The sequence below is a fragment of the Oncorhynchus mykiss genome, chromosome 20 (assembly GCF_057628025.1).
Source record: "Oncorhynchus mykiss isolate SJ-2025 chromosome 20, ASM5762802v1, whole genome shotgun sequence".
NCBI classification, from domain to species: domain Eukaryota; kingdom Metazoa; phylum Chordata; class Actinopteri; order Salmoniformes; family Salmonidae; genus Oncorhynchus; species Oncorhynchus mykiss.
Window position 1 is genome coordinate 42,487,279 of NC_143041.1, and position 18,187 is coordinate 42,505,465.

Consider the following 18,187-nt stretch of genomic DNA (forward strand, 5'->3'; position numbering starts at 1 on the left):
CAATGGGAATCACCTTATACCGTTCCTAGGTGGTCAAATAAATATTTTTCCTCAGTGTTTTATCCTATTACTTTGTTGCTTTTTGCTTTTTATTGTTACGTGTCATTTGTACATTTGATTTTGGGGAAAAGCCTCAGGCTTGAACACTCCCCTCCTAGCTACTTATTGTTACTATCCCTTCTGCGCTGCTGCCCACACCATGCTCTGTGTCCATGTATATAGGCTACAGTACACTAGACCTGGGTCCATATAGCGGGTGTTTTCTATGCTATTTGAACTCAGGTCTGCAGTAAACGTTGAATGTGAAAAGGCCGTCAGTTCATTTGTTGTAGCATATCAGAGAAATTAGATTGAAGACATGAAATTAGCATTTTACGGTCTTCTCCTTTTTATATATCTGGGGAAAGGGTTATCTTAACTGTATGAAATACTATGATATTCAAATACTCATCATGAATGGATGAATGGATTGTTCAGACGGAGGCAGCAACATGGGACCCTGCGCCAAAATTGGCCAAACTAAATGCCTGTTGATTGGCCGAGTGTTTTTTGGCTGTGGTTGTGTTGCGCCACTTGTTTCTCTGAGTGCCTATATACTGTAGATACCTGGAAGCTTCTCCTTCTCTTTGTTCCACAGTTCTGAAGGGGGAACAGTTACGAAATTGATTTCGACAGTGTGAGAAGGGACAGACAGACACAGACTCGGCTTGCTGCTGCTGCAATAAGACTTACTGACTGCCAGGCACCTCTGCAATCCCTCATCATCCGCCCTCCTCACCAGTCCCTCTAACCCTCACCCCTCCTCTCTCTAACCCACCACAACATTCCCCTCTCCTCCGGCGCTTACCAGTCTACCCCCCCCCCCCAATTCCACCAAGGGAAAGCCTTGTCTACCCCCCCCCCCCCCCAATTCCACCAAGGAATTGTCTATCCTCTATCTTCCGTTCCTTCCTGCCTCTCTCACCTGGTACTTTCACACTACTGGGAAGTTCCCAGTACCCACCGCTATTGGACCGACACCATCCTGGCACCATCCAAATCATTGGAATGATGGACTGAGGATGAAAATAAGGAAAATCTTTTGCTTGTCTTTCATGCATGTATATGTCTTTTCTATTCAATGGGGATTTATTCCTCTGTAAACATATATAATAAAATAGTAAAAAATAATTGAAAATAAAAATCTTTAACATTCTACACCAGATTGAAGGTTGAAGTATTTATAATATCATTGTAAATCAAAATGGTAATCCAAAGGGGATTGTTTTAGTCATGTACAGATGATGATGAATTATCAAAACAAATGTCAAGTCAAAACTATACTGGGTCTTCTTCTTATCCGTAAGAGAATAACGTTACTTTATAGACTGTGAGGTTCTTCTGATAACGTCTTAACGTTCCTCTTCAAATGACAGGGGTATGTATGTATGTATCACACGTAGTGAAATAACTTAAATAAATGTAAATGTTTTTGGTTTTTTTCTCATTATTATAACTTATTGGGGGGCATCCGCCCAATGAATGGATGACCATGAATGTGTACTGTACATTAATGTACCATAAAGTAAAATATATGATTTAGTATATCTCTATTGATTATCAGCGGATCAAAACGCACCTTAAAGACCCAATACTCTGTATGATTTGTGACGTTCTCTGTAAACATGTTGTTGTTGTTGTTGTTATTATTAGCCACAGAGTCATGTTTTATGATGTCAGAGGTCACCTGACAGGCTGTGTGAAGGACTTTTACTCTGATAATCAAATGCTTGTGGATTTCTGAATATCTTTTTTATTTGTTTGTTTGTCTTTTTAATATAAATATACACAAGGCTGAACGGAGAAAACAACCGTCCCTGAAAGAAAGAGTTGCGAGGCTCTGAGTAGGATTACTGTTCAGGCATTCATGCATGAAAGAAGAAACGACTGATAGCCTGTGCACCTCGGCCATCCCACAACAAAGGTGCTACATTTCATGGTGTGGAAACCATGTTGCCAAAGCAACAGCCTCTGTTCTCATCCCCTCCAATCAGTGCTGCCCGGATGCCATAATTGTGACTACACCGTGCCTCTCTTGCTGTGCACACAATAGGAAGATGAGTTGTGACTAACATTTAATAAATGTTTGCTAGCTATAAACCATTCAATCTAACCGTTGCGTAATTACCATATATCACAGAAATAATTGGTCATTCTGATCTGCACACATATAGTGTATGCAGAAATGTTGGAGTGACTGAACGGATGCCAACAGCACAACTGCAAATTATGGCAATAATTGGATCAATAGCCATTTAGAGCGTTGTAATAAATAGCATTTTGTCACATGTCACTGTAACTCTTGCTATTGTGACATATATTTGCAGCACATATGAAATGAACAACTGTGCGACCTCGGGGGGGGAAAAAAAAAAAAGGACAGGAGTTGATTTGTTATTGTGACTTCATTCAGCCTTCTTGTACTTTTGGTCTTTGTATTAAAATAAAGGGAACGGGGGAAAAAGCATGATATGTGAGGCAGGATAAAACATGTCTGTTTCTTTCCATGTGCTGAATAAAGAAAGACGCTAGTCTGTCTGCTTGTCTACATGTTCGTCAAGACCTGGTCCTGTCTAAATCAGAAATTCCATCTTTGAATCTCCCTTTTAAATCCTATTAGATTCACCCAATTATTACCACTTTCCAAAGAGAAGAATAAGTGACATTTACAGCCCAAAACTCATTCAAACAAAATGGTGTCTTCTTTTGCTGTCTCTTTCCCGCACCGTCTCTCTGTTTGTGTGTGTGACCAAACTCCTCTCTTCCCCTAGCTTTGCCAACCCCCTTCTCTGTCTGTGTTAAATGTAGAGACAAAAGCGCTCTCAAACGAGTTACTACGACCAGAAGCTTGCCAATGCTTCTTTCTCCTCTAGAAAAAGGCCACGGTTGGAGTATTCAGACTGCCACATCTGAAGAGCGAGAGCATGACCAGTCTGTGGGGGGGCATTTGTTTGATATACATTACCGTTCAAAGGTTTGGGGTCGATTAGAAATGTCCTTATTTTTGAAAGAAAAACAAAACATTTTTGTCAATTTTTAAAATTGTATCAAATTGATCAGAAAAACAGTGTAGACATTGTTAATGTTGTAAATGACTACTGTAGCTGGAAACGGCTGATATTTTATATAGTTTTTTTTTAAAAGGAATATCTACATAGGCGTACAGAGGCCCATTATCAGCAAGCATCACTCCTGAAGCGTTTCAGTAGAAAGTTCTTTGTTTCTGGCCATTTTGAGCCTGTAATCGAACCCAAAAATGCTGATGCTCCAGATACTCAACTCAGATAGTCTAAAGAAGGCCAGTTTTATTGCTTCTTTAATCCGGACAACATTTTTCAGCTGCGCTAACATAATTGCAAAAGGGTTTTCTAAAGATCAATTAGCCTTTTAAAATGATAAACCTGGATTAGCTAACATAATGTGCCGTTGGAACACAGGAGTGTTGGTTGATAATGGGCCTCTGTACGCCTATGTAGATATTCCATTAAAAATCAGCCGTTTCCAGCTACAATAGTCATTTACAACATGAACAATGTCTACACTGTATTTCTGATCAATTGCTGATGTCATTTTAATGGACAAAAAAAAATGTTTTTCTTTCAAAAACAGGGAAATCTAAGTGACCCCAAACTTTTGAAAGGGTGTGTGTGTGTATATACACACACACATACATACAGTGGCTTGCTTAAGTATTCACCCCCTTGGCATTTTTCCTATTTTGTTGCCTTACAACCTGGGGGGGTTGTATCATTTGATTTACGACACATGCCTACCACTTTGAAGATGCTAAATATTTTTATTGTGAAACAAACAAGAAATAAGACAAAACAAAATTTGAGTGTGCATAACTTTTCCCCCCCTCAAAGTCAATACTTTCTAGAGCCACCTTTTGCAGCAATTACAGCTGCAAGTTTCTTGGGGTATGTCTCTATAAGCTTGGCACATCTAGACACTGGGATGTTTTTGTCCAATCTTCAAGGAAAAACTGCTCCTTCAAGTTGGATGGGTTCTGCTGGTGTAAAGCAATATTTAAGTCAGACCAAAAATTCTCAATTGGATTGAAGTCTGGTCTTTGGCCATTCCAAGATATTTAAATGTTTTCCCTTAAACCACTCGAGTGTTGCTTTAGCAGTATGCTTAGGGTCATTGTCCTGCTGTAAGGTGAACCTCCATCCCAGTTTCAAATCTCTGGAAGACTGAAACAGGTTTCCCCTCAAGAATTTCCCTGCATTTAGCGCCATCCATCATTCCTTCAATTCTAACCAGTTTCCCAGTCCTTGCCGATGAAAAACATCCCCACAACATGATGTGGGGATGATATTCTCGGGGTGAAGCGAAGTGTTGGGTTTGCGCCAGACATAGCATTTTCCTTGATGGCGAAAAAGCTCAATTTTAGTCTCATCTGACCAGAGTACCTTCTTCCATATGTTTGGGGAGAATCCCACATGCCTTTTGGCGAACACCAAATATGTTTGCTTATTGTTTTCTTTAAGCAATGGCTTTTTTTCCTGGCCACTCTTCCGTGAAGCCCAGCTCTTTGGATTGTATGGCTTAAAGAGGTCCTATGGACATTCTCCGATCTCCGCTGTGGAGCTTTGCAGCTCCTTCAGGGTTATCTTTGGTCTCTTTGTTGCCTCTCTGATTAATGCCCTCCTTGCCTGATCTGTGAGTTTTGGTGGATGGCCCTCTCTTGGCAGGTTTATTGTGATGCCATATTTTTTAAGAATGGATTTAATGGTGCTCCATGGGATGTTCAAAATGTCTGAGATGTTTTTATAACCCAACCCTGATCTGTACTTCTCCACAACTTTGTCCCTGACCTGTTTGGAGAGCTCCTTGGTCTTCATAGTGCCGCTTGCTTGGTTGTGCCGCTTGCTTAGTGGTGTTGCAGACTCTGGGGCCATTCAGAACACGTGTATATATATACTGGGATTATGTGACTGATCATGTGACACTTAGATTGCAGACAGGTGGACTTTATTTAACTAATTATGTGACTTCTGAAGGTAATTGGTTGCACCAGATCTTATTTAGGGGCTTTATAGCATTTATTTATTTATTATTTACATCTTTTCCGATTTTATTTTTTTCCCGATTTTAAATTTTAATTTTTTTATTTAAAAAAATACTTCACCAATTTGGACTATTTTGTGTTATGTCCATTACATGAAATTCAAATAGAAGTCCATTTAAATGACACATTGTAAAACCAAAGGGGATGAATACTTTTGCAAGGCACTGTACATACATACCTGCATGCATACATACAGTGCCTTCGGAGAGTATTTAGATCCATTGACATTTCCACATTTTGTGACGTTACAAAATCAGGTTTTTATAGTAAAAATTAATGTAAAAAAATAAATATTAAATTTGGTAAGTATCTTGGCCCTTTACTCTGTACTTTGTTGATGCACCTTTGGCAGTGAGTACAGCATCGAGTCTTCTTGGCGCCACAAGGCACACCTGTATTTAGGGACTTTCTCCCATTCTTCTCTGCAGGTCCTCTCAACCTCTGTCAGGTTGAATGGGGAGCGTCGATACACAGCTATTTTCAGGTCTTTCCAAAGATGTTCGATCAGATTCAAATCCGGGCTCAGGCTGGGTCACTAAAGGACGTTTAGAGACATGTCCCGAAGCCACTCTTGCATTGTCTTGGCGGTGTGCTTAGGGTCGTTGTCCTGTTGGAAGGTGAACCTTCGCCCCAGTCTGAGGTCCTGAGCGCTCTAGAGCAGGTTTTCATCAAAGATCTCTCTGTACTTTGCTCCGTTCATCTTTCCTTCAATACTGACTAGTCTTCCAGTCCCTAAAAACATCCCCACAGTATGTTGCTGCCACCACCATGCTTCACCGTAGGGATGGTGCTAGGTTTCCTCCAGACATGACGCTTGGCATTTAGGCCAAAGAGTTCAATCTTGGTTTCATCAGACAAGAGAATCTTGTTTCTCATAGTCAGAGTCCTTTAAGTGCCCTTTGGCAAACTCCAAGCGGGCTGTCATACCTTTTCCTGAGGTGTGGCTTCTAAAAATCGGGTTTCGCTTTGTCATCATGGGGTATTGTGATGTCATTATGGGGTATTGTGATGTCATTATGGGGTATTGTGATGTCATTATGGGGTATTGTGTGTAGATTTCTTTAGGAAAAAACATGAATTAAATTAATTGTAGAACAAGGCTGTAACGTAACAAAATGTGGAAAAAGTCAATGGGTATGAATACTTTCAGAATGCACTGTATAATATATATATATATACTGTATATGATTCTTCTATTTGTAATTTTGTTTTTGCAACAATGCAAATGTTTTGTTGTAAAGATCAATCTGAGTGATGTACAGAGAATTATTGCTGTGCATGATTTGGGGGGGGGGGGGGGATACCAAAACAGTTGTAATGTTGAAAAATGACCTCAAATGTACGTTGACTTTCTACTATAGAAGAAAAGCAGAATAATTATTTCTTCAGTTCAGAGCTCTGTTGTATTTGTAATGATATGTTGTGTGGTCCTCTCACGAATCGGGAAGGCAGTTTATCAGGCTACAGATGAAATAAGTTGTGATTTAATGGGTTGGTGAAAGGGCACGGTGATGAGCTTCATGCTACTTTCCAATAAATAGCGAGGGTCCTATTCTGGTGAAATGATGATCGATGCTTGGCTGCCATTTTGAATAATTAAAATAATCTCTCATCCATAATAATCTCATAATGTATGTTACGGTGCGTGAATGAGGACCCAAAAGCGAATCAACTTAAACAGAGCTTCTTTAATTACCAAACATAGGTAGGCTCAGATGGACCGGCAGATTCCGACAGGACAGGACAAGGTTACAGCAAACATGACGACAGTCTGGTTCAGGCATGAATGACACAAACAAACAAGAATCCGACAAGGACAGGAGCAGAAACAGAGAGAGATATTGGGACCTAATCAGAGGGAAAAAAGGGAACAGGTGGGGAACGGGGTGAATGGGTAGTTAGAGGAGACAAGGGACAGCTGGGGGAAAGCGGGGGAGAAAAGGTAACCTAACACGACCAGCAGAGGGAGACAGGGTGAAGGGAAAGGACAGAGACAAGACAACATGACAGTACATGACAGTACCCCCCCACTCACCGAGCGCCTCCTGGCGCACTCGAGGAGGAAACCTGGCGGCAACGGAGGAAATCATCAATCAGCGCACGGTCCAGCACGTCCCGAGAGGGAACCCAACTCCTCTCCTCAGGACCGTACCCCTCCCAGTCAACTAGGTACTGATGACCACGGCCCCGAGGACGCATGTCCAAGATTTTACGGACCCTGTAGATAGGTGCGCCCTCGACAAGGATGGGGGGGGGGGGGGGAAGACGAGCGGGGGCGCGAAGAACGGGCTTAACACAGGAGACATGGAAGACCGGGTGGACGCGACGAAGATATCGCGGAAGAAGAAGTCGCACTGCGACAGGATTAATGACCTGAGAGATACGGAATGGACCAATGAACCGCGGGGTCAACTTGCGAGAAGCCGTCTTAAGGGGAAGGTTCTGAGTGGAGAGCCAAACTCTCTGACCGCGACAATATCTAGGGCTCTTAGTTCTACGCTTATTAGCAGCTCTCACAGTCTGCGCCCTATAACGGCAAAGTGCAGACCTGACCCTCTTCCAGGTGCGCTCGCAACGTTGGACAAAAGCCTGAGCGGAGGGGACGCTGGACTCGGCGAACTGAGATGAGAACAACGGAGGCTGGTACCCGAGGCTACTCTGAAAAGGAGATAGCCCGGTCGCAGACGAAGGAAGCGAGTTGTGGGCGTATTCTGCCCAGGGGAGCTGTTCTGACCAAGACGCAGGGTTGCGAAAAGAAAGACTGCGTAAGATGCGACCAATAGTCTGATTGGCCCGTTCTGCTTGACCGTTAGACTGGGGGTGAAAGCCGGAAGAGAGACTGACGGAAGCCCCAATCAAACGGCAAAACTCCCTCCAAAATTGAGACGTGAATTGCGGACCTCTGTCCGAAACGACGTCTGACGGAAGGCCATGAATTCTGAAAACATTCTCGATGATGATTTGTGCCGTCTCTTTAGCAGAAGGAAGCTTAGCAAGGGGAATGAAATGAGCCGCCTTAGAGAACCTATCGACAACCGTAAGAATAACAGTCTTCCCCGCTGACGAAGGCAGTCCGGTGACAAAATCTAAGGCGATGTGAGACCACGGTCGAGAGGGAATAGGAAGCGGCCTGAGACGGCCGGCAGGAGGAGAGTTACCGGACTTAGTCTGCGCGCAGACCGAACAAGCAGCCACGAAACGACGCGTGTCATGCTCCCGGGTGGGCCACCAGAAACGCTGGCGAATGGAAGCAAGCGTACCCCGAACGCCAGGGTGGCCGGCTAACTTGGCAGAGTGAGCCCACTGAAGAACGGCCAGACGAGTAGGAACGGGAACGAAAAGAAGGTTCCTAGGACAAGCGCGCGGCGACGGAGTTTGAGTGAGTGCTTGCTTTACCTGCCTCTCAATTCCCCAGACAGTCAACCCGACAACACGCCCCTCAGGGAGAATCCCCTCGGGGTCAGTGGAGGCTACTGAAGAACTGAAGAGACGAGACAAAGCATCAGGCTTGGTGTTCTTAGAGCCCGGACGATAAGAAATCACGAACTCGAAACGAGCGAAAAACAGCGCCCAACGCGCCTGACGCGCATTAAGTCGTTTGGCAGAACGGATGTACTCAAGGTTCCTATGGTCAGTCCAAACGACAAAAGGAACGGTCGCCCCCTCCAACCACTGTCGCCATTCGCCTAGGGCTAACCGGATGGCGAGCAGTTCGCGGTTACCCACATCATAGTTACGTTCCGACGGCGACAGGCGATGAGAAAAATACGCGCATGGGTGGACCTTGTCGTCAGAGAGGGAGCGCTGAGAAAGGATGGCTCCCACTCCCACCTCTGACGCGTCAACCTCGACAACGAACTGTCTAGAGACGTCAGGTGTAACAAGGATAGGAGCGGATGTAAAACGATTCTTGAGGAGATCAAAAGCTCCCTGGGCGGAAACGGACCACTTAAAGCACGTCTTGACAGAAGTAAGGGCTGTGAGAGGAGCTGCCACCTGACCGAAATTACGGATGAAACGACGATAGAAGTTCGCGAAGCCGAGAAAGCGCTGCAGCTCGACGCGTGACTTAGGGACGGGCCAATCAATGACAGCTTGGACCTTAGCGGGATCCATCTTAATGCCTTCAGCGGAAATAACAGAACCGAGAAATGTGACGGAGGAGGCATGAAAAGTGCACTTCTCAGCCTTCACAAAAAGACAATTCTCTAAAAGGCGCTGGAGGACACGTCGAACGTGCTGAACATGAATCTGGAGTGACGGTGAAAAAATCAGGATATCGTCAAGGTAAACGAAAACAAAGATGTTCAGCATGTCTCTCAGGACATCATTGACTAATGCCTGAAAGACAGCTGGAGCGTTAGCGAGGCCGAAAGGAAGAACCCGGTATTCAAAGTGCCCTAACGGAGTGTTAAACGCCGTCTTCCACTCGTCCCCCTCCCTGATGCGCACGAGATGGTAAGCGTTACGAAGGTCCAACTTAGTGAAAAACCTGGCTCCCTGCAGGATCTCGAAGGCTGAAGACATAAGAGGAAGCGGATAACGATTCTTCACTGTTATGTCATTCAGCCCTCGATAATCTATGCAGGGGCGCAGAGACCCGTCCTTCTTCTTGACAAAAAAAAACCCCGCTCCGGCGGGAGAGGAGGACGGGACTATGGTACCGGCGTCAAGAGCTACAGACAAATAATCCTCGAGAGCCTTACGTTCGGGAGCCGACAGAGAGTATAGTCTACCCCGGGGGGGGGTGGTTCCCGGAAGGAGATCAATACTACAATCATACGACCGGTGTGGAGGAAGAGAGGTGGCCCTGGACCGACTGAACACCGTGCGCAGATCGTGATATTCCTCCGGCACCCCTGTCAAATCACCAGGCTCCTCCTGTGAAGAAGAGACAGAGGAAACAGGAGGGATAGCAGACATTAAACATTTCACATGACAAGAGACGTTCCAGGAGAGGATAGAATTACTAGACCAATTAATGGAAGGATTATGACAAACTAGCCAGGGATGGCCCAAAACAACAGGTGTAAAAGGTGAACGAAAAATTAAAAAAGAAATGGTTTCACTATGATTACCAGAAACAGTGAGGGTTAAAGGTAGCGTCTCACGCTGAATCCTGGGGAGAGGACTACCATCCAGGGCGAACAAGGCCGTGGGCTCCTTTAACTGTCTGAGAGGAATGTCATGTTCCCGAGCCCAGGTCTCGTCCATAAAACAGCCCTCCGCCCCAGAGTCTATTAAGGCACTGCAGGAAGCTGACGAACCGGTCCAGCGTAGATGGACCGACAAGGTAGTGCAGGATCTTGAAGGAGAGACAGGAGTAGTAGCGCTCACCAGTAGCCCTCCGCTTACTGACGAGCTCTGGCCTTTTACTGGACATGAAGTGACAAAATGACCAGCGGAACCGCAATAGAGACAGAGGCGGTTGGTGATTCTCCGTTCCCTCTCCTCAGTCGAGATGCGGATACCTCCCAGCTGCATGGGCTCAGCACCCGAGCCGGCAGAGGAAGATGGTAGTGATGCGGAGAGGGAGGCGACGGAGAGCGCGAGCTCCTTTCCACGAGCTCGGTGACGAAGATCAACCCGTCGCTCAATGCGAATAGCGAGTTCAATCAAGGAATCCACGCTGGAAGGAACCTCCCGGGAGAGAATCTCATCCTTTACCTCTGCGCGGAAACCCTCCAGAAGACGAGCGAGCAAGGCCGGCTCGTTCCAGCCACTGGAGACAGCAAGAGTGCGAAACTCAATAGAGTAGTCTGTTATGGATCGATTGCCTTGACATAGGGAAGACAGGGCCCTGGAAGCCTCCTCCCCAAAAACAGATCGATCAAAAACCCGTATCATCTCCTCCTTAAAGTCTTGATACTGGTTAGTACACTCAGCCCTTGCCTCCCAGATTGCCGTGCCCCACTCACGAGCCCGTCCAATAAGGAGAGATATGACGTAGGCGACACGAGCAGTGCTCCTGGAGTAAGTGTTGGGCTGGAGAGAAAACACAATATCACACTGGGTGAGGAACGAGCGGCATTCAGTGGGCTCCCCAGAGTAACACGGCGGGTTATTGATTCTGGGCTCCGGAGATTCGAAAGCCCTGGAAGTGGCCGGTGGATCGAGGCGGAGATGGTGAACCTGTTCCGTGAGGTTGGAGACTTGGGTGGCCAGGGTCTCAACGGCATGTCGAGCAGCAGACAATTCCTGCTTGTGTCTGCCTAGCATCGCTCCCTGGATCTCGACGGCTGAGTGGAGAGGATCCGAAGTCGCTGGGTCCATTCTTGGTCGGATTCTTCTGTTACGGTGCGTGAATGAGGACCCAAAAGCGAATCAACTTAAACAGAGCTTCTTTAATTACCAAACATAGGTAGGCTCAGATGGACCGGCAGATTCCGACAGGACAGGACAAGGTTACAGCAAACATGACGACAGTCTGGTTCAGGCATGAATGACACAAACAAACAAGAATCCGACAAGGACAGGAGCAGAAACAGAGAGAGATATTGGGACCTAATCAGAGGGAAAAAAGGGAACAGGTGGGGAACGGGGTGAATGGGTAGTTAGAGGAGACAAGGGACAGCTGGGGGAAAGCGGGGGAGAAAAGGTAACCTAACACGACCAGCAGAGGGAGACAGGGTGAAGGGAAAGGACAGAGACAAGACAACATGACAGTACATGACAATGTAGGCTAGCCAGCACTGTGTCAGTATGTCATCACACACAGACTAGTCGGTTTGATAGAAATGCATTGGTGATGGGAAAATGTTCATGTTTTTATGAGGAGTTTAAAAATATTCACGTGAAAAGCTGTCGCCAATTGGATAGAAACCTAGCTATAGGCTCATTAAATTACTCTATTGCACTAAAGTAGTTATAGATACTTGGGCATCACAGAAGTGTTGGTGGATGAAACAACTCATTATAAATGGGTCTAAACCTTCACTTAAATGCTCAAAAAAAATCTTAGCTACTATTGTCACGATAAATTACTTTGTGTTCCCACTTCCATCTTTAGTAGAAGTAGTGCTAGTTAAAAGTAGTCACCCACCCTAAACCTCCCATCTTTAGTAGAAGTAGTGCTAGTTAAAAGTAGTCACCCACCCTAAACCTCCCCTCTTACAAGTAGCCTCCCACCCTAAGCTCCCATCTTTAGTAGAAGTAGTGCTAGTTAAAAGTAGTCACCCACCCTAAACCTCCCCTCTTACAAGTAGCCTCCCACCCTAAGCCTCCCCTTTTACAAGTAGTCACCCACCCTAAGCCTCCCCTCTTACAAGTAGCCTCCCACCCTAAGCCTCCCCTCTTACAAGTAGCCTCCCACCCTAAGCCTCCCACCCTAAGCCTCCCCTCTTACAAGTAGCCTCCCACCCTAAGCCTCCCCTCTTACAATTAGCCTCCCACCCTAAGCCTCCCCTCTTACAAGTAGCCTCCCACCCTAAGCCTCCCACCCTAAGCCATCCCACCCTAAGCCTCCCACCCTAAGCCTCCCCTCTTACAAGTAGCCTCCCACCCTAAGCCTCCCACCCTAAGCCTCCCACCCTAAGCCTCCCACCCTAAGCCTCCCCTCTTACAAGTAGCCTCCCACCCTAAGCCTCCCCTCTTACAAGTAGCCTCCCACCCTAAGCCTCCCACCCTAAGTCTCCCACCCTAAGCCTCCCACCCTAAGCCTCCCACCCTAAGCCTCCCCTCTTACAAGTAGCCTCCCACCCTAAGCCTCCCACCCTAAGCCTCCCACCCTAAGCCTCCCCTCTTACAAGTAGCCTCCCACCCTAAGCCTCCCACCCTAAGCCTCCCACCCTAAGCCTCCTCTGTACTACCTATCATACCTCCACTTTGCATATTTGGTGTTACTTCCTGGATGGTGGTCTGGACACTGCATGTCTCTATGGAGTCTAGGACAGCACACTAGGTCCCATTTTATTTAAATAGTCTGCTATACACTGACTGTACAAAATATTAGGAACATGACATAAACTTACCAGATTAATCCAGGTGAAGGCTGTTAAACCCAATTCAATCAGTTTAAATGAAGGGGAGGAGATGGGTTACAGAAGGATTTTTAAGTCTTGAGACATGGATCGTGTATGTCTGCCATTGAGGGTGAAAGGGCAAGACAAAACATGTAAGTGCCTTTGAACGTGGTATGGTAGCAGGTACCAGGTACACCGGTTTGAGTGTGTCAAGAACTGCAATGCTGCTGTGTTTTTCAAGCTTAACAGTTTCTGTGTGTATCAAGAATGGTCCACCATACAAAGGACATCCAGCTAACTGGACACAACTGTGGGAAGCATTGGAGTCAACATGGGCCAGCATCCCAGTGGACGCTTTAAATATATTTTTGTCCATGCCTGACGAATTGAGGCTGTTCTGAGTGCAACACAACATTAGGAAGGTGTTCCTAATGTTTTGTACACTCACTGTAGATAGTCCCTTTAAAGATGGTCTCTAGATGCTTACATTTTCAACAAACTGTTAACCACATCTGGAGTTATAGATCTGGGGAAGGGTACCAAAACATTTTTTCAGCATTGCTGGTCCCCAAGAACACAGTGGCCTCCATCTTTCTTAAATGGAAGAAGTTTAGAACCACCAAGACTCTTCCTAGAGCTGGCCGCCCGGCCAAACTGAGCAATCGGGGGAGAAGGACCTTGGTCAGTGAGGTGACCAAGAAACCGTTGTTCACTGACAGAGATCCAGAGTTCCTCTGTGGAGATGGGAGAACCTTTCAGAAGGACAACCATCTCTGCAGCACTCCACCAATCAGGCCTTCATGCTATGGAAGCCACTCCTCAGTAAAAGGCACATGACAGCCTACCTGGAGTTTGCCAAAAGACACCTAAAGACTCTCAGACCATGAGAAATGCAATTCTCTGGTCTGATGAAACCAAGATTGAAACTTTTGGCCTGAATGCTAAGCATTACGTCTGCAGGAAACCTGGCACCGTCCCTACAGTGAAGCATGGTGGTTGCAGCAACATGCTGTGGGGATGTTTTTCAGCGGCAGGGACTGGGAAACTAGTCCGGGTTGAGGCAAAGATGAATAGAGCAAAGTACAGCGATCCTTATTGAAAACGTGCACCAGAGCACTCAGGACCTCAGACTGGGGTGAAGGTTCACCTTCCAATAGGACAACAACCCTAAGCACACAGCCAGGACAGTGCAAGAGTGGCTTCAAAGAAGAATGGGAGAAACTCCCCAAATATAGGTGTGCCAAGCTTGTAACGCCATATCCAAGAAGACTCAAGGCTGTAATCGCTGCCAAAGGTGCTTCAACAAAGTACTGAGAAAAGAGTCTGAATACTTATGTAAATGTGTTATTGACATTTTTTTTATTTTAATAAATTACCAAAAATGTCTTATCCTGTTTTTCTCATCATTATGGAGTATTGTGTGAAGATTGGTGTGGGAAAAAAACAATATAATACATTTTAGAGTAAGGCTGTAACCTAACAAAATGTGGAAAAAGTCTAGGGATATTAATATTTTCTGAGAGCACTGTAGGTACAGAAGGGGTAAAGTCAAGCTGTTTAGGGTCCTATTGGTTCAAGACCTGATTCACCACTGCTGCTTGCTGTACAGAAGCAGAGAGAACTGTCTATATGACTTGGGTGGTTGGAGTCTTTGACCATTTTTAGGGCCCTTCCTCTGACACCACCTGGTATAGAGGTCCTGGATGGCAGGAAGCTTGGCCCCGGTGATGTACTGGGCCATACGCAATACCCTCTGACACCGCCTGGTATAGAGGTCCTGGATGGCAGGAAGCTTGGCCCCGGTGATGTACTGGGCCATACGCAATACCCTCTGTAGCGCATTGCGGTCGGGTGCCTTGCAGTTGCCGTACCAAGCGATGCAGCCAGTCAGTGGGCAGGCTGTCGACCTTTTGGAGGATCTGAGAACACATGCCAAACCTTTTCAGACTCCCGTGGGGGAAGAGGCGCCGTAGTGCCCTCTTCACAACTATGTGGGTGTGTGTGGAACATGTTAATTTCTTAGTGATGTGGATGACGAGGAACTTACAAGCTCTCAACCTGCTCCATGTGAATGGGAGCGTGCTCAGTCCTCCATTTCCTGTAGTTTATGATCAGCTCCTTTTTTCTTGCCGGTGTTGAGGCAGAGGTTATTGCACCACACTGCCAGGTCTCCTATAGGCTGTCTCATCGTCATTGTCAGTGATCTGTCCTATCACCGGCGTGTCATTGGCAAACTTAATGATGGTGTTGGCGTCATGCATCTCTGTTGATTTGTAGCGGCTTGTGAGAGTTAGGGTACAGTATAATGTTATACGGCTTCTCTCCTGATCCACCACCAATCCCCAGCCAGCCAGCTAGTTCTTCTCACTGCTCACAAACAGGTACTTCTCCCAACTGCATGTAAACCTGACCTGTGAGCCCTGACCTGTGAGCCCTGACCTGCAACGGGTATTGTAGTGCCTTTTAGCTGGTGTCTGTCTGTACAGTACTCTGTGTTTTGGTGTGATTTGTGTAATGTTTGTTTGAATGTGTCATATGCCTGTTTGTGTGTTTGTGTAATGTTTGTGTGTTTGTGTAATGTTTGTGTGTTTGTGTAATGTTTGTGTAATGTGTGTTTGTGTGTGTAATGTTTGTGTGTTTGTGTGTAATGTGTAATGTGTAATGTGTAATGTTTGTGTGTGTGTAATGTGTGTGTGTGTGTGTGTGTGTGTGTAATGTGTGTGTGTGTGTGTAGTGTGTTTGTGTAATGTTTGTGTAATGTGTGTGTGTTTGTGTGTAATGTGTGTGTGTGTAATGTGTGTTTGTGTAATGTGTGTGTGTAATGTGTAATGTGTAATGTTTGTGTAATGTTTGTGTGTGTGTGTGTTTGTGTGTGTTTGTGTAATGTGTGTGTGTGTGTGTGTTTGTGTAATGTTTGTGTAATGTGTGTGTGTGTGTGTGTGTGTGTGATGTGTGTTTGTGTGTAATGTGTGTGTAATGTGTGTGTGTTTGTGTAATGTTTGTGTAATGTGTTTGTGTGTGTGTGTAATGTGTGTGTGTAATGTGTAATGTTTGTGTGTTTGTGTGTGTAATGCCTGTGTGTGTGTGTAATGTTTGTGTAATGTGTGTGTGTTTGTGTAATGTTTGTGTAATGTGTTTGTGTGTGTAATGTGTGTGTGTAATGTGTAATGTTTGTGTGTTTGTGTGTGTAATGCCTGTGTGTGTGTGTAATGTTTGTGTGTGTGTGTGTGTGTAATGTGTGTGTGTGTGTGTAATGTGTGTGTGTTTGTGTGTGTGTGTGTGTTTGTGTGTTTGTGTGTTTGTGTTTTTGCGTGTGACTTTTTTTTTATGTTGGTTCTTTTGTTTTGTTGTACTGAACAAATTGCATTCTGGGGAGTAACAGAGAATGACATAATGACCTAAGATTAACTTTAGTATTACTAACATTGGTTGGAGTTTTTTTGAAAAATACTTAAAACTAACCATATATGAGACAATATTGTTTTGAATATGCTTTACTGTCTATAGCAGATTCATTGGTTATATGTAAAGAATGGGTTTAATCAAATGTAAATGTGTAGTGTGATAAATATTTCCGTTTGAGTACTGTGGCGATGGTTAGTTTACTAAGGGTTGACACATTACAATGATAAGTAAGTGACATTATTTATCTATTCTTCGAGATGGACGTGAATGTTCACAACACAGGACTCTGTTTACCTTTCAGTGTGAGGCTTTTGAGTGAACAGTTTGCCCGCTTTTGAGACGGCAGGACCCCCCTCGTAAGTGACAAGATGAGGCACCTGTTGCCATTCAGCCAACCAACCCTATCACGCATTCATACACTGGCTTCCTCTCACGTCTACTTGGTCTTTCTTACTTTCATTATCTCACTTAATTCGACATCAACTGTCATTGGCTAGTCTGGTTTCACGAGGGTCCATAGCCTGGGTCTGAAATGGTACCCTGTAAATACCTGTACGGACGTTCTGAACAGATGAACCCAATCTTCATTCTCTGTTGATTTTATGTTGTAGCACGACTGCTTGCCTTGTTCACACATCAGTCTCATTTCACTCTTAACCCATCTTCAATCAGAGGCAGCTCCAAACTTACTCTCTTGCTGCAGTAAAAGTGATGATTCTCTACTCTGTAATAATGGGTGTTAATAACTGTTTGTCCCCCACTTCCTGTCTTTCATCTCTCCTGTCCCTACAGTGTCCCCCCCGCCAGCCCAGTCCACTGAGGACCAACCCAGGCCTCTCATCTCTGACCATGACCAATATCCTCCTCCAATCCTCTATTAGCTCCATGCTCTACTTCCTGTTATCCTTGGTTCTGATTGGTTGCTGTGAGGCACGGATATATTTAGCCAGCCAATTGGAAGAGAATAACCCTGATTCTGCTGTAAAAATCCAAGCACACACAGCATTGATCTTATCCTCTTCAGTCTACCTCCTCCTTTTTCGAACATTCTGTTAAAAATCGCGCAACATTTCAGCGTCCTGCTACTCATGCCAGGAATATAGTATATGCATATGATTAGTATGTGTGGATAGAAAACACTCTGAAGTTTCTAAAACTGGTTAAATCACGGCTGTGACTATAACAGAGCGTGTGTTTCATCGAAAAGCGCAAGAAAAACTGGTCACTGAAAACGGAAAAAAATATCCATGCGCCACTTGCATGTATTGTTTAAGGGACACCAAATTAAATAGGGCCGAGATTGCAATTCCTACAGCTTCCACACGATGTAGCCAAAAACCTCATTTTCATTGACAAACATCCTTTGTGTAACGACAAATAGATCCTTCATTCCGTCCAGCATACAGCAATCGATTTTGGAAGAGAGAAAAAGGGACATTGTTTTCTTGAGTAGCTGCTATTGAATACAGATCGCCCAGTGATCAATTTGATCGCTTATTAACGTTTACAAATACCTAAAGTTGGGTTACAAAAGTAGGTTGAAGTGTTTTGTCAAAGAATATAGGCAACTTATATAATTTTAAAATGACGTTGCGTGTTGGAAGAGAGCTTTTTTCCTGAACCAGACAGGCTATACAAATGGATATTTTGGGCATACATGAGAGGATTTAATCGGGAAAAAGACCCAATTGTGATGTTTATGGAACAT

The 18,187-nt window shown here is 45.0% G+C and overlaps 1 protein-coding gene across 5 annotated transcripts in view; it reads left to right on the plus strand.

Moving 5' to 3' along the window:
* Positions 1–17,377, plus strand: part of LOC110499447 (BAR/IMD domain-containing adapter protein 2) — a 128,558-nt gene extending 111,181 nt beyond the window's left edge. For 4 of the 5 annotated variants that reach the window (XM_036956303.2, XM_090213104.1, XM_036956305.2 and 1 more), the window contains one exon: positions 638–2,587. In XM_036956303.2, coding sequence (XP_036812198.1) covers positions 638–680 — 43 coding nt within the window. In that variant the 3' untranslated portion in view covers positions 681–2,587. Of the gene's footprint in view, positions 1–637; positions 2,588–9,489; positions 9,500–17,286 lie in introns of those variants that run through there. The other variant, XM_090213106.1, reaches the window with a different exon arrangement.
* The last annotated feature ends 810 nt before the right edge of the window (positions 17,378–18,187 follow it).